This window comes from Phlebotomus argentipes, unplaced genomic scaffold (assembly GCF_947086385.1).
Source record: "Phlebotomus argentipes unplaced genomic scaffold, Phlebotomus argentipes genome assembly contig_15, whole genome shotgun sequence".
NCBI classification, from domain to species: Eukaryota; Metazoa; Arthropoda; class Insecta; order Diptera; family Psychodidae; genus Phlebotomus; species Phlebotomus argentipes.
In genome coordinates this window covers 7,344,544-7,357,848 of record NW_026776181.1, presented here as the reverse complement: position 1 = coordinate 7,357,848, position 13,305 = coordinate 7,344,544, and the positions used below count along the sequence as shown (strand labels likewise).

The window sequence follows — 13,305 nt, the reverse complement described above, 5'->3', positions numbered from 1 at the left end:
CCTTTCCTGTCTCTCAGCAGCAGCAGAAGAGAATAGGCAGAAATAGATGAATGAAATACAGTTTCAATGCAACATAAATAATTCATTTGAAGGAGCACCTCTTTCATAATCACGATAGATAAATAGCCAAAGTCATTTTCACGTAAACTGTCTCGCCTTCCTGAACTCGAAGCCTCTTTGACTGTCCTGAAGACATGGCACTTGGACAACATTGAAGTACACGGTCGCCATGAACTGGGAAGTTGACGTGTTGGTCTTCTTCAGGCACTCAAACAGCATGTCATCGCATATACAGTGAGATCTGGAGGAGATTTTGAGACGTTAATTAACCACAATGTTGATCATTCCCATAAGAATCGCGAGGAAAATATCATCTCAGGTGATTTTAGCGAAATTCCCAGAGATTTGCGAGAGTATAAAAGAATATTTGAAATGGTTACTGAAGCGAAAGGAGAATCGCAAATGAAAGCATGGGAATTTTCAATGAAAATACTTATTCTGGTAGAGTTGAGTAACATATAGATTGGAGATTAATGAGTTATTGAAATCAATCCGTAAAATTGTGTTTTTTGGAATCAAAAAAATCTTTTAATGTGGTGAGAAACATTGAATAGAAAGTTTACATTAACTCTTTTCTACTGAAATCACAATGAAATTGATGTCGTAAATGATAAGCAAGCGATGCAAAAATTGAAATTCAATCAAATTATAGTGCAATTTTGCATTTTACTACTTTCTGCACGATAAATTTAGAAAGACTTTTCGATTTAGAGCACTAATCATGGCTCGAATCGGCGAAAACTCCGAGTAGCAATCAACTTTGCATAACTAATGTATTTAGGCAAATCGTGACTCTCGCATCTACAGCTCTGCTCTTGTATACTCACTTTGTGTAGAGGGATTGATTGTTGAGATTGTAACGCTTCTGATATGCGCGCACTTTCACTGGACAGAGATCGTGAGTGCGACAGCACATGTCCATTGAGGCTTCTGTGCCGAGATCGTGGTAGTTGTTGGCAATGTCTCCAGTGCCGCACCACTTGGTGCCCGGCAGGATGCCGGACAGGAGGCTCAGTCCGGCGCCCGTGAAGTAGCCGGACTGGTGCTGACGCTTCGTCGTCTGGTCACTCTCAGACCTCCGTTTCACTTTCCGCACGTAATCAATCATCTCGCACTGCATCATGAGGCGCAGCATCTCCCGGAAGTTGATCTGCAGCGGCCGATTCACGTTGGACAGCTCTTGGAGCGCTTTGGCGCCTTCGTCATCGTTGCTACGAAAAGTAAAAACCATCAGAATGCTAGAGATCTCACACAGAGCCATATGGAGAGAGCGCCGAGAGCGATCGAGAGTCAAGATCAAATTCTTCTTGACCCACATGGCATTAGACGTTTTCGATAGTGAGGGCCCGTGGAAAAGTGATTAAATAATTCAAATGAAGCAAATGACAGACTAGTTCTCGCGCGCTGTCGATGGCCGAAAGTGGGTCATGCAGACGACCAAACAAGTCTTCCAAGCTCTCCAATGGCCAATGAACTTCCTCGCCATGCATCATTGGACGGTGAAGCGTGTCCAGCAAGCAATAATTTGCGTCGTCGCCAAATTGACTGTCCCAGAGCAGCAATTAGTCATCACAAAACAATGCCTAGATCCTTTCTAGGTCATTGCTGCATAATGGCAAAATTGCCCAAACACAGCCATTTTAGTCACACGTGAGAAGGGATGCTAATTGAGTGATTTGTGGACCTCATTTCGTCGCCACGAGAGGAAGCAGTGACCTTGATCTCATGTGAATAATGGCAATGATCGCTCGATCAATCGCATCATTAGATGGCTATTATGGGCAAAGGGGCTTATCACTCCGGCTATGCTGAACGCAACCTTGCGTGTCGCTAAAGTAGTGTAAGCACAGCAACAAAGTTTCATGTGCACTTTGGTGAATGTGAGGCAATTTGTTGAAACAAAAATATACCATGTTATGGTTTAAATTTTAATTATATTTATAATTATCAATTTCGTGAATTTTATGTCAATTTATTGTGACAGCTGATATTCAAATTCAAATCAAATGTATTCTTAGAACTGAAGAGAGCCGAAAAGACATGATTAGCATGTCAAATTTAATGTAACTATACTTAAAATCAATCAGAATGAAGAGTCTGGAGAACGCTAGAAAATTAAAATCCACACAGCTTAAGTTAATCAGACTTAACTCAACGTGTCTTTCGCAGAACTTGCGAGACAGTTAGATTTTATTAGGTTCGCCAATTAGTCTTCAGAAAGATTTCACAATCTCATCAACTTCTCAATGATTTCCTCTTGTCCCTTGTGGCCAATTTCATGCAAATTGAAACGTGAAAATGTGCAATTTTTCACACAGTCTAACCATTCTAAAAACGAGTTCTGGCGTCAAACGACTTTTCAAGACCAAATATCTTCATGCAAATAAGAATTGTTTGCTCTCAATTTTCACCTCCTCTTAATTACACTTAATTTTAACTCTTCCATTAGATATTTTAAGTATTCACCTTATGGTTTCTTCTTTGGCATTTCCACAATTTCATGAGTCGATTATTTCTGAATCAAAAACACATTAAGCTCGTGCAGCTAAACTCGACATTTATCACAATCATCACAACAAGCTCTTGCGTAAAAAGAGCAATTTTGGGAGGGAAAATCTGAATGCATGGCACTTTTCATGTGTTATGTCATAGGCGAAAGCAGTGTTGAAACAGAGGTGTAAATAAAATTTACAAAATCTGTGAACTTGAACCAATAGTAGATTAGAAATTCACTTTCTTTCCGAAGAAAATTCCATTTAATTGGATTGCAGCTCAGAGTTGGGCTGTCGATGTTCAGCTGCATTCCCAACTTATTCTATAGTAATGGTATTACATTATCTACGCTCTATGCATCAGCAAATCCGTCAGTCTTCAGCTGCTGAAGATCATTTTTCAAGCGAAAGACAGACGATGAAATGTAGAAATTTCACTGCTATAACTGAATGATGATGATGCAATTTGATATGGATTGATTTATTCCCACAAAAAATCGATTCTTCTCCATGGAAAAGTGCTTTCATTTTCTCTGTGCTTTATTGTCTTGGCGCCGAAGCCACAAAGAGCGCTCGCTGTTAGTCAGTTGGAAAGTGTGTTATGGCAGTAGTGTGGCAAAAAAACAGTGACGATTTGTTCGACACCTACAAAAGCAGCGCTTTGCTAGTTTGCTTCAATCGTGTGCTGAAGAGTCTGTTAATATTTGTGCGATATGTGTGGCAAATAAATATAAATCCTTCCGCGTCATGAGAATCACAACAGCTGGTGGCAAATGCCATTTCTCCCCGCATTGTAAATATCACAAATTCATGAATATTTAATGCCAGTTGTCACTGCAGATCCGCGATTTCTGCATCGCGTTCAGCTCTTTCTCCTTCTCAATTAAATCAGTCAGTGGACAATTTTCTCATTCCTGTTTCTGGGCTTAATAACACCGTGCGATTAGCTACAATTTTTCCCCTTTTTTCCTCTTCAATTTGCCATGCATTTTGCCTAACATCTCCAAGAGTGGACAAACCAGTCCATCGGCGCAACGAGTGTATTCGGAAACCGCGAAAGACACTTTTGCACTGCCTGTCTTGAATTTTATCGTGACACGTGATTAGAATTTTTCACATTGTACGTGTGAGATAATGAGACTTTTTGCGGCGTTTGATAGCTTCGTAGCTGCAGAGTTGGAGTCTTTTGTAAGAGGCGTTGTGGCGTGAAACCAGCCCGACAGAGATGCACATCATGATAGATAAGAGATCTCAAATGCGCAAATGCGAATTAACATTTGCAGTGTATAAAATTACACATATAAAAAATAAAAATATTTTCTATTTAATTCTCTGGTTTGCTCTTAAATCCTTTCGTTTCCATTTCTTGTATAATCTAACAGAGTTTTATTTTAACCTTTCCTGAATAAATTCCATCTCCCATGAGTTAATAAACACCTAAATAAATATTATCGAGAACTCAGAACAGCTATAAATACAATAAATTGTATGAAGCACTTGATGAAACAGTTGGAAACCTTGGAAATAAATAAAGATTTTAAGTTTAAACAAATTCCTGCTTACAGAACTCTATGAATTTTTCTATCCAGTATTGATACATATTATTGAATGTCCCGTGAAGGACAACTGTGCTTTATGCTGTCTTCCTCTCTCAGTGTGCCGAGATCGAGGAGTCGCATTCTCCACAATTCCCTCTTTGTTGAGGGAATTGTCCTTTGGAATATGTTACCGCGTGAGTGGAAGAGGGAGCTGATACTCCAAAGTACCGTCACAGCTCCTCGCATATTGGATTGCGCCTAGAACCGCTTTGTTCTTTTTATAAATTATAAATTAATCTGTATCCGAGAGGACAACTTGTCCTACTACCGAAATTAAATATCTATCTATCTATCTATCTTTATTTATTCAAAGTATTTGCCCATTGCATTAGAACGTAATTTCATATTCACTTAGGTGGTAATTATTAATTCAGCATTTATAGAAATTGCGAAACAATCCTTTTCATCAATTTTATAATAAATTTTCTGTAAAAATTCTCGAAGTATTCTTCCAGATGTTTGTTTCGTCATGATTTGTGAAATATAACTAGAAATCCAGGAAGGAAATCTACCAAATCTACTTTATCTTCTTTAATCTTTATCTTTACTCTGAATTTACTTAAAACTCTGGTAAATCGAGTGATAATTTTCTACATCTTGATTTTTTATGTAAAAGTTGATGTAAATTCCTAAACTCTATCCAAAACTATAGATAGATTTTGCCCAATGCTCTCAACTCTGGACCTGAATTGGCCAATTTTTCTGCACCACTTGAAAATTTGTCACCGCGTGAAGAGGTGACAAAAGGAGGCGCAAGAGGAAAAAGTGAGAAAAGAAATCGTGTGCTGTATGTGCGCAACCACTTACTTAATTTCTATCAATTCGCAGCCCAGCAGCGTCTTCTGTGGTCCCAATTCGACGATCGCAATCGTCAGATCGTGGTGGTAGATCATGACGAGAGAGTCGTTCTTCTGCCGGACGCCACTGGCGGGGCCGAGAAAAGAAGAGAAACCCATATTGATTATTGGGAGATCGGTGAGAGCGTCGCGATCGCGAGCGGATGTGTGTGGCAGTGAATGAGGTGATCTTACGTGTAGTTCTTCATCTGCTCATTCTGCGCTCGCAGCTCCACGAAGTGCGTGAAGGGGCGCAGATTCGTGAGCGCGGGCGGCAGCTGAAAGGTGAGCGTTGGTTTGGCACGTGCTGTTGTTGTGAGGAAGGTGAAGCCGCCGCACAGGAGGAGGCACACAAATTTAACACTTTTGCTCCAGCGAGACATCTTCCTCACTCTTTCACATTCTTCAAATCATCCACCTCAATGTCAGATCACTGGGACGTTTTCCAATTCACTGTTCGAGAGTCGCGACAGCACTGGTGCTCCTCTAATTCATCACTTTTCCCATAAATATTAAATTTCTTCTATCGAACGAAAAGCACATCAATTCGAATCACTCTTTAATGTAAGAGGCATAAAAACTTTCTCATTGATTTCCAATAACGGCCGCACACACACTGTCTTTTCCCTGAGCAATTTCCCAGTCGAAACCTAATTTACTGATGACTCTAGAAACTGCCGCAAATTCTCGATACTCGCTTTGCTTGTATTTTCTCTGTCACCGTTTAAGTCTTTCCTCAATGTTTTAGTATCTATTGCACTTTTCCATTCTTGCTCGGCTCGCTGCTCCGCCGCGACTGAGCTTGGCGCGACTCTCCAAGTAGCCACAAGTGTGGCTCGATCGTCAGATGAAATATTCAAAGTCGCACAAGGTGTTCCACCGTGTGAACGTTGCACAACACACGATGGGGTGTCTCTCAAAATACCACCGATATTAACTATCCAATTTTCCTTCAAATAGCAATTGATGAATTTTATAGCAGATATTGGAATTTTTCATTCGTGCGGCAAATCGATGAAAGCCGCTGCAAATAATCGATGATAGGCAACGTCTTACGTCTTTCCGTGTCTAATTAAAACTCTTTAAATCATAAAATCAAATTTATCAGGGCGAAATCTGAAGAATGTTTTCTGAAAATACTTTCAGCATGTTAGTGACGGTTGAAATTCATTTCAAATACTGTGTGGAACATATTCCACATCTTCGTTAACTTCCAATGGTCCGAGTGGAAGTCATCGTGACACTGGAAAGCCGAGTGTTTTGCTCTGCATCGCAAAAATCACGGGGGTTTTCCTCAGAAGTTTACACCTTTTCACCGCGAAAACGCGCTTTTCCTACCATTCTTGGATGGTAGTGTGTGTTGCGAAAGTGGCCTCGTCTGCATAGCGATATATGCATGAGAGAGGAAGTGTGGGAGATTGAGCAAGAGACCGCAACACGCATCCCCGGAAGCCACATCATTAGGTCAAAGTGAGAGAGGCACTTTCACCGCAATTATGAGCAGAAATCGAGGATCAAATCCCGGACCCGTGCCGGATCGGTGGCTTCACTGTCCCAGGAAGTCGGATGGTTTCATAGCGGACAGATTTCTGGCATTCAAGACGCCCCTGGACGAGCGCTTCGACTCCCAACTTCCCGTCGAGGCGTACTTCTCGCCGGAAATGGTGATGCAGAGCCTCCGCGTGCACAAGAGACGCTTGGGCTTGTGGATTGACCTGACCAACACCACGAGATTCTACGATCGCTGGATTGTAGAGAGTGCTGACACAGAGTACGTGAAGCTGCAGTGCCGAGGACACGGAGAAACGCCATCGAAGGAGCAGACAATTGCATTCATTGAACTCGTGGACAAATTCATTGCGAATCATCCTTTGGACATCATTGGCGTGCACTGCACCCACGGATTCAACCGCACGGGCTTCCTGATCGCGTGCTATCTGGTGGAGAGATTGGACTTTTCAGTCGAGGCGGCCATGAGGAGTTTCAGCGACGCCCGGCCGCCTGGAATTTACAAAGGAGATTACATCCGAGAGCTCTTCGAGCGATATGATGACGTGGAGGACACTCTGCCTCCTCCACCGCTTCCTGCATGGCATCTGGAGTACGATGATGGTGCGGAAGAGCCACGAATTCAGGCTCACTCGTCCAGGGCGTTCAAACGACACTGCGAGTCGCCGGGTAGCGATCAAGATGACTCTGTGGCCATCGCGAATGGAGACGCTTCCGGGGAGTCCAGCTCGTCACAGCCTAGGAAGAAGAAGCGAGAGTTCCTAAATCTCAATGCCACTTTCATGGCTGGAGTTCCGGGAGTGCACCTCGTGACGGATCAGCCACGCCTGGCGCAACTGCAAGAGCAGTGTCAGGTGATGTGCAACTGGCCGGGCAACGGATTCCCCGGCTGTCAGCCTGTCTCCATGGATGTGCACAATCTGAAGCTGCTGCACGAGAAGCCTTATCACGTGTCCTGGAAGGCCGACGGCACGCGCTACATGATGTTGATACGAGGTCAGTAGAGACGCGCAGAAAGCGAGATTGTGCGGTAACATTGAATTTCCCATTTGCAGGTGAGAAAGAGATCTTCTTCTTCGATCGTGATCACGCCTGCTTCCAGGTGGAGAATCTCAGGTTTCCCTACAGGGGCGACTTCGATCGCCACCTGACCAACACTCTGCTGGACGGCGAAATGGTGATCGATAAGGTGAATGGACTCAGCATCCCGCGATACCTGGTTTACGACGTAGTGAGATTCGAGGATGAGGACTTGGGCAAGATGCCATTCTACCCAACTCGTCTGAAGTGCATTGAGGAGGACATCATAAAGCCTCGCTACGATGCCTTCCGGAAGGGACTGATCGATAAGAATCGAGAGCCTTTCAGTGTGCGCCACAAGATGTTCTGGGACGTGACTCAGGCCAGGGCGCTGCTCGCGCCGAAGTTCGCCAAGACGCTAAGTCACGAGCCCGACGGACTCATCTTCCAGCCGTCGCTCGATCCCTACCATCCTGGTCAGGCCAATGCGGTGCTCAAGTGGAAGCCGCTGGACATGTGCTCGGTGGACTTCAAACTGAAGATCGCAGAGGAGAGCGGCATGGGCATCCTGAAGCGGAAGGTGGGAATGTTGTACGTTGGCCAACTGACCACTCCCTTTGCCCAGATCAAATTCACCAAGGCGCTCAAGGATCTCAACAACAAGATCATCGAGTGCAAGTTCGAGAACAACGCCTGGGTCTTCATGCGAGAGCGCACAGACAAATCCTTCCCCAACAGCTACAACACAGCTGTGAGCGTCTGCAACAGCATCCAGCAGCCGGTTACGACCGAGATGCTCCTGGACTTCATTGACTCCGAGATCATGCCACCGCCCAGCATCTGCTAATCCGGCGGGAAGTACTTGTTTCAATCTGTTATGTATCAGTTTTTCAAATTTGAGTGTTTTTAGAAGATGTTCCATGAGAAGAAAATGGAATAAACAGAATTGATGAGCAACGAAAAATGTCTCTTCTTTTCCTGTGCAGTGGACGAGATGTGGCATGGTTTGTTGGAAACAAGTTTGGAGAGCAAACAAACACGATGAGATTCCCTTATCGAAAACAACGTCATTAATTTAAAAGATTTTTTATATTACAAAATAACAGTGATTACAAGCTTCTAAGTCTAACATTTTCCATTTATAATGCTTATACACATTGAATTTGCTTCTTACATTTCCACTTTGAAAAATCCTCCATGAAATACATTGCAATCTTAAAAATATCTATGCTTAATTGAGAAATGATTGAAATTGAGAATGATATTCTCCACAATAGTCAACACAATTGTACTAATCTAACTCTTAAAACTAACAATTTTTATTCCAAAGGATTATAGGCACTAGTCTAGGTTGAATCGGTGGTTCTTGATGTAGTCCAACAAAACCTCTGTGGTCACCGGATGAAGGATGGATTCGATGACGCCCTGAGCCGTATTGAAGCTGTTGGGGAAGGATTTGTCTGTGCGCTCTCGCATGAAGACCCAGGCGTTGTTCTCGAACTTGCACTCGATGATCTTGTTGTTGAAATGCCGGATGGTACGGGAGTAGCGCATCTCGGCGAAGGGTCCTTTGTGCTGCGTGACATATAGAAAAGCCCTAGAAGTCCTGCCGTCGTGCATGATCTTCAGCCGGAAGTCTACGGAGTTCTGCTGCGGCGGCTTCCACTTCAGCACATAAGGATACCGTCCAGAGCGATAGGGCTCGAACTTGGGCTGGAACACAAGTCCGTCGGAGCCGTGTGAGAGGCTGTCACAGAACTTTGGCTGCAGCAGGAGTCCTGTATCGGCGACGTCCCAGAAGTGCTTGATGCGAATTCCAAATGGCTCTTCTTGCCTCTTGATGTGGCCGTGCGCAATGTAGTCTGCCCGAATCCCGATGATCTCCCTGTCGATGATGCTTCCGCGGTCTGGGAAGAAGTCCATATCCGTGACGTTTTTCCCGTTGAACCACACGATGTCGAAGATGAGGAAGCGTGGAATTGTTGCGCCGTTGACTTTGTCCAGGACCATTTCGCCGTCGAGAAGCGTGTCCTTCAAGTGGCCATTGGAGTTCTTCGCATGCGGGAACGTGAGATTGTTCACCTTGAAGCAGTTGTTGTCTCGGTCGAACATGTAGATTTGGCCTTGGTCCAGGATCAGCATCATGTAGCGCGTGCCATCGGCCTTCCACGACACTCGATAGGGCCTCACGTTGAAGGATGTGAGATTGCGCGCACTCAGTGATACGGGATGAGTCCCCGGAAAACCATCGCCGCTGTAGTTGCACATTTCACGGCACTTGTCCTGGAGTTGGTTCACTAGATTACGATCCAACATCAATTCCACTCCACTGATGCCATCGACGAACTTGGCATCGGCACACAAACGTCTCTTCTTGCGCTGCGATGGTGAATCGTCGCCTTCGGAGGGACTGGATGACTCTCGGCGTCGCTTGGGTCTCGGCACATTGTCCCAGGATGGAAGCGCTGGTGCGTCAGGAACTTGATCGGTGTTGTTGTAGCGTCTGAAGAGCTCCTCTATGTAGTCTTGTTTGTAGATTCCAGGCGGTCGAGCGTCGGAGAAGCATCCTATTGCGGCCTCTACGGAGAAGTTCAGTCTCTCCACCAGATAGCACGCGATCAGGAAGCCCGTGCGGTTGAATCCGTGGGTGCAGTGCACGCCAATGATGTCGTCTTGATGAGTCACGAGGTAGTTGTCCACAAGTTGAATAAACATATTTGTCTGCTCCTTCGATGGCGTCTCTCCGTGTCCTCGGCACTGCAGCTTCACGTACTTCGCATTGAAGTTCTTCACAATCCGACGATCGTAGAATCTCGTGGTGTTGGTCAGGTCAATCCACAAGCCCAGGCGTCTCTTCTGCACGCGGAGGCTCTGCATCACCAATTCCGGCGAGAAGTATGCCTCGACGGGAAGCTGGGAGTCGAAGCGCTCGTCCAAAGGCGTCTTGAATGCCAGAAATCTGTCCGCTATAAAGCCATCTGATTTCCTAGGACAGTGAAGCCATCGATCCGGCACGGGTCCTGGGCTTCGGTGTCCATTCTCTCGATGCTTTGGTGTTTCAGAGCGACTGGATGAATCACTTGAACTATGACTTGAACCCGGACTGGGATTCTCACGATATTCAGAGTTGTTGGTGTTCGCCATGTTAAACTTTTACTGGTTTGCACAACACAAGGAACAACAAGAGTAACTTTAAGAACGATCTGTTTACTTCAGAAGATCTTTGGGGTATGAACCTCTGAGGCAAAGTGGGTCGTATTTATACCTTTGACCCGAAAGGGTCACAGCCTATGACCGCACGGAAAAGGATCGAGGCGATCTCCTTAATGACTTTTCCAGGTATTCACTTGGTAATCAGGTAGATTGGGCACACCCCATTATAAGCACCATAAGCACAATGGGGCGGAGTTTAAGTATTTGCAAATGAAATTTGTGACTGAGGACACACTCTTTACTTAACTTTCCTTGATATATTTCCAGACTAGAAGTATTTTGATATTTACATAAATAAAAGCAATAGGATACTTGCAAAAGAATAGCTTCCAAGTGAAAAACCAACTTTTTCTTATAGGATTGAAATCTAAGAAAGAATATGTATTCATTCATATAGATAGATACAGTTAATTCCTTAATTTCTAAGTTCGGGAGCGTGGAGATCTTTGGTTGGTGGCCTTTTATCTTCCTCAAGCTCTGCTGAACGATTTTCGTTTGTGTTCCGAACGTTGTGATGCGTTTTTCCTGTGCTCGCCGTGGTCGCCATGAATGGAATTGTCCTCATTCTGGATGTCCAATCCGGCTGGGCAGATGCATGAGTCATCTTTATTAGTTTGTGGGTTGTTGCTGATTTGCTGGCGGCATTGTCTTGCTGATGGACTTGTCCGTGAGGCTCTTTATCCGATGCAGCCTATGATTACCCCAGAAAATTGCTTCCCCCCATAACAATCCAGTTCTTTTCCTTGATATTTCCATGTATTTTTACTCATTTGTTATATCTTTGTCCATGGCCAATTAGATTTATTGCGTTTTGCGGGTGTCAATTGACCAAATAACTCCCAACACATGAATGAATGCTTTCCTTATATTCCTTTTTTTCTGGCCAAGGGAAACATTTCCATTGAAGTTTTACTAACCTCAAGTTGGAAATCAACAGTCAGTTTCGTCTGTTGGCATTAAAAATGTCTTTTTATTTCCCTTGCCGAGTCAATCGCTCACAGCATTCAGAAGGTGAGGATTGAACCCGGGACCATTCATTCACATAAGGCATGATAATTTCTACAAGTTTTTATTTTGTACATTTTAGAAAATATGTGTAGCGCTTTGGGAGAAATGTGAAAGAATTCACAGGAAATGAGTGCACATGATTAGGAGAGATTCTCTCAAAGCCAATAAACGTCTGCTGAAAGTTAATCCGTCATTAGAATCCAATCAAGAGTGGGATTATTTTTTATGGCCTTCACCTCAAAAGGGTGTTAATTACCTGAAAATGTTTTAAATCTTTGCAAATGCCTATTGATTACCCAGTTTTACCAACTCGTCATAATCGAGAATTAAGTGGCATTTTGGCTGACAATCCTTTCTTCAGTGTAACCGTCACTCAATACTTAGAAACAAATTCTCTATTATATTCCGTTTATCACTGTGACAAGCCACATAGCATTACAATTAAAGATATGTATCATAACTTAGTATTGATTTCATCGATAGACTGTATTTTTCAATAACGTTTTAATAATAAATATTAATAATTTCATAAGCAGACATATTCGTGTCCGTTACTCGTATTCAAATCGGATTCCATTGCCGTCGGCAGGTTTCATGGAAGGAACACTGAAGTGTTTCACTCGACGAAGAGTTGTTCTGTCAAAGTTTTTCACTTTATTCTGCGAAAAATCTTGGGAAAATGGCTCAACTCCTGTCTCACTGCTTCCGCCGTGCATTTTCCGTGTCATCAGTTCGAGGATCTAGCGCCGCTGCGTCAGCTGGAGATCATGCGGGTGAGTGAATTTGGTTTTAGTGTTGTTTTCGGGTGTTTTTCGCCCTCATCCGAGAGGTTAGGGGAGTTATGTAATTGCACAGGAAAATATTGATAATCCTCATGCTCTTGTCATCTCATCAGGTGGTGTGAAGCTGTGGAAGCGTCTCTCCTTCTTCGTCGCTTTTCCGTCGGTGGCGCTTTGCATGCTGAATGCGTACTTGGGCCACCAGAAGGATCATGGCAAACCACGTCCGGAATTCGTGCCGTACGAGCACATGAGGATCCGCACCAAGAGATTCCCATGGGGCGATGGAACGAAGAGTCTCTTCCACAACCCCCACGCCAATCCTCTGCCCACTGGCTACGAGACCGAGGATACCCATGCTCACCACTAAGCGGTGGCGCATTTGCGTGACTATAGTTGGATGTGAGATACTTGTAAGAGAAAACTAATAAAATTTCAGGAGAATCATAGAAAGCACGGCTATAGAACAGTAGTTGAGAAAATGGAGTCGATTGGAAAATTGCTCAGAAGCTTCCGCTGGATCTCGAGTGACACCAAGGCTGGCGGGATTGAGATTCCGACTTATGCGAAGTGGAGACGCTTCTTTGTCTTCGGCTGCCTTCCGGTGATCACTCTCTGCGCCCTGAACGTGTTCTTCAATCACAAGCCAGAGCGTCCGGAGTTCATCGCCTACGAGCACATGCGACTGCGGACCAAGAGGTTTCCCTGGGGCGACGGGGAGCGCAGCCTCTTCCACAACAAGAAAATGAACGCCCTTCCGACGGGATATGAGGAGGACTAGCGCAAGGGT

At 44.3% G+C, this 13,305-nt stretch overlaps 5 protein-coding genes across 5 annotated transcripts; 3 read left to right on the top strand and 2 right to left on the bottom strand.

Annotated features, from left to right (window-relative positions):
- Positions 1–61: 61 nt before the first annotated feature.
- LOC132263492 (uncharacterized) lies at positions 62–5,764 on the bottom strand. The gene is made up of 4 exons (XM_059763275.1): positions 5,182–5,764; positions 4,958–5,074; positions 888–1,271; positions 62–301 (listed from the first exon to the last, which is right to left on the bottom strand). Exons 1-4 carry the CDS (start codon positions 5,367–5,369, stop codon positions 139–141), a joined length of 852 nt encoding a protein of 283 aa, XP_059619258.1. The 5' UTR covers positions 5,370–5,764; the 3' UTR covers positions 62–138.
- A 447-nt stretch (positions 5,765–6,211) lies between these two features.
- Positions 6,212–8,479, top strand: LOC132262198 (mRNA-capping enzyme). The gene is made up of 2 exons (XM_059761383.1): positions 6,212–7,491; positions 7,551–8,479. The coding sequence occupies exons 1-2, from the start codon at positions 6,483–6,485 to the stop codon at positions 8,360–8,362; spliced, it is 1,821 nt and encodes a 606-aa protein (XP_059617366.1). The 5' UTR covers positions 6,212–6,482; the 3' UTR covers positions 8,363–8,479.
- Positions 8,480–8,516: 37 nt separating this feature from the next.
- LOC132262200 (mRNA-capping enzyme-like) lies at positions 8,517–12,350 on the bottom strand. The gene has a single exon (XM_059761384.1). It carries the CDS (start codon positions 10,657–10,659, stop codon positions 8,857–8,859), a length of 1,803 nt encoding a protein of 600 aa, XP_059617367.1. The 5' UTR covers positions 10,660–12,350; the 3' UTR covers positions 8,517–8,856.
- LOC132262202 (cytochrome c oxidase subunit 6A2, mitochondrial-like) lies at positions 12,351–12,968 on the top strand. The gene is made up of 2 exons (XM_059761388.1): positions 12,351–12,509; positions 12,632–12,968. Exons 1-2 carry the CDS (start codon positions 12,416–12,418, stop codon positions 12,883–12,885), a joined length of 348 nt encoding a protein of 115 aa, XP_059617371.1. The 5' UTR covers positions 12,351–12,415; the 3' UTR covers positions 12,886–12,968.
- Positions 12,969–12,993: 25 nt separating this feature from the next.
- LOC132262203 (cytochrome c oxidase subunit 6A1, mitochondrial-like) lies at positions 12,994–13,296 on the top strand. Its single transcript, XM_059761389.1, has one exon. It carries the CDS (start codon positions 12,997–12,999, stop codon positions 13,294–13,296), a length of 300 nt encoding a protein of 99 aa, XP_059617372.1. The 5' UTR covers positions 12,994–12,996.
- The last annotated feature ends 9 nt before the right edge of the window (positions 13,297–13,305 follow it).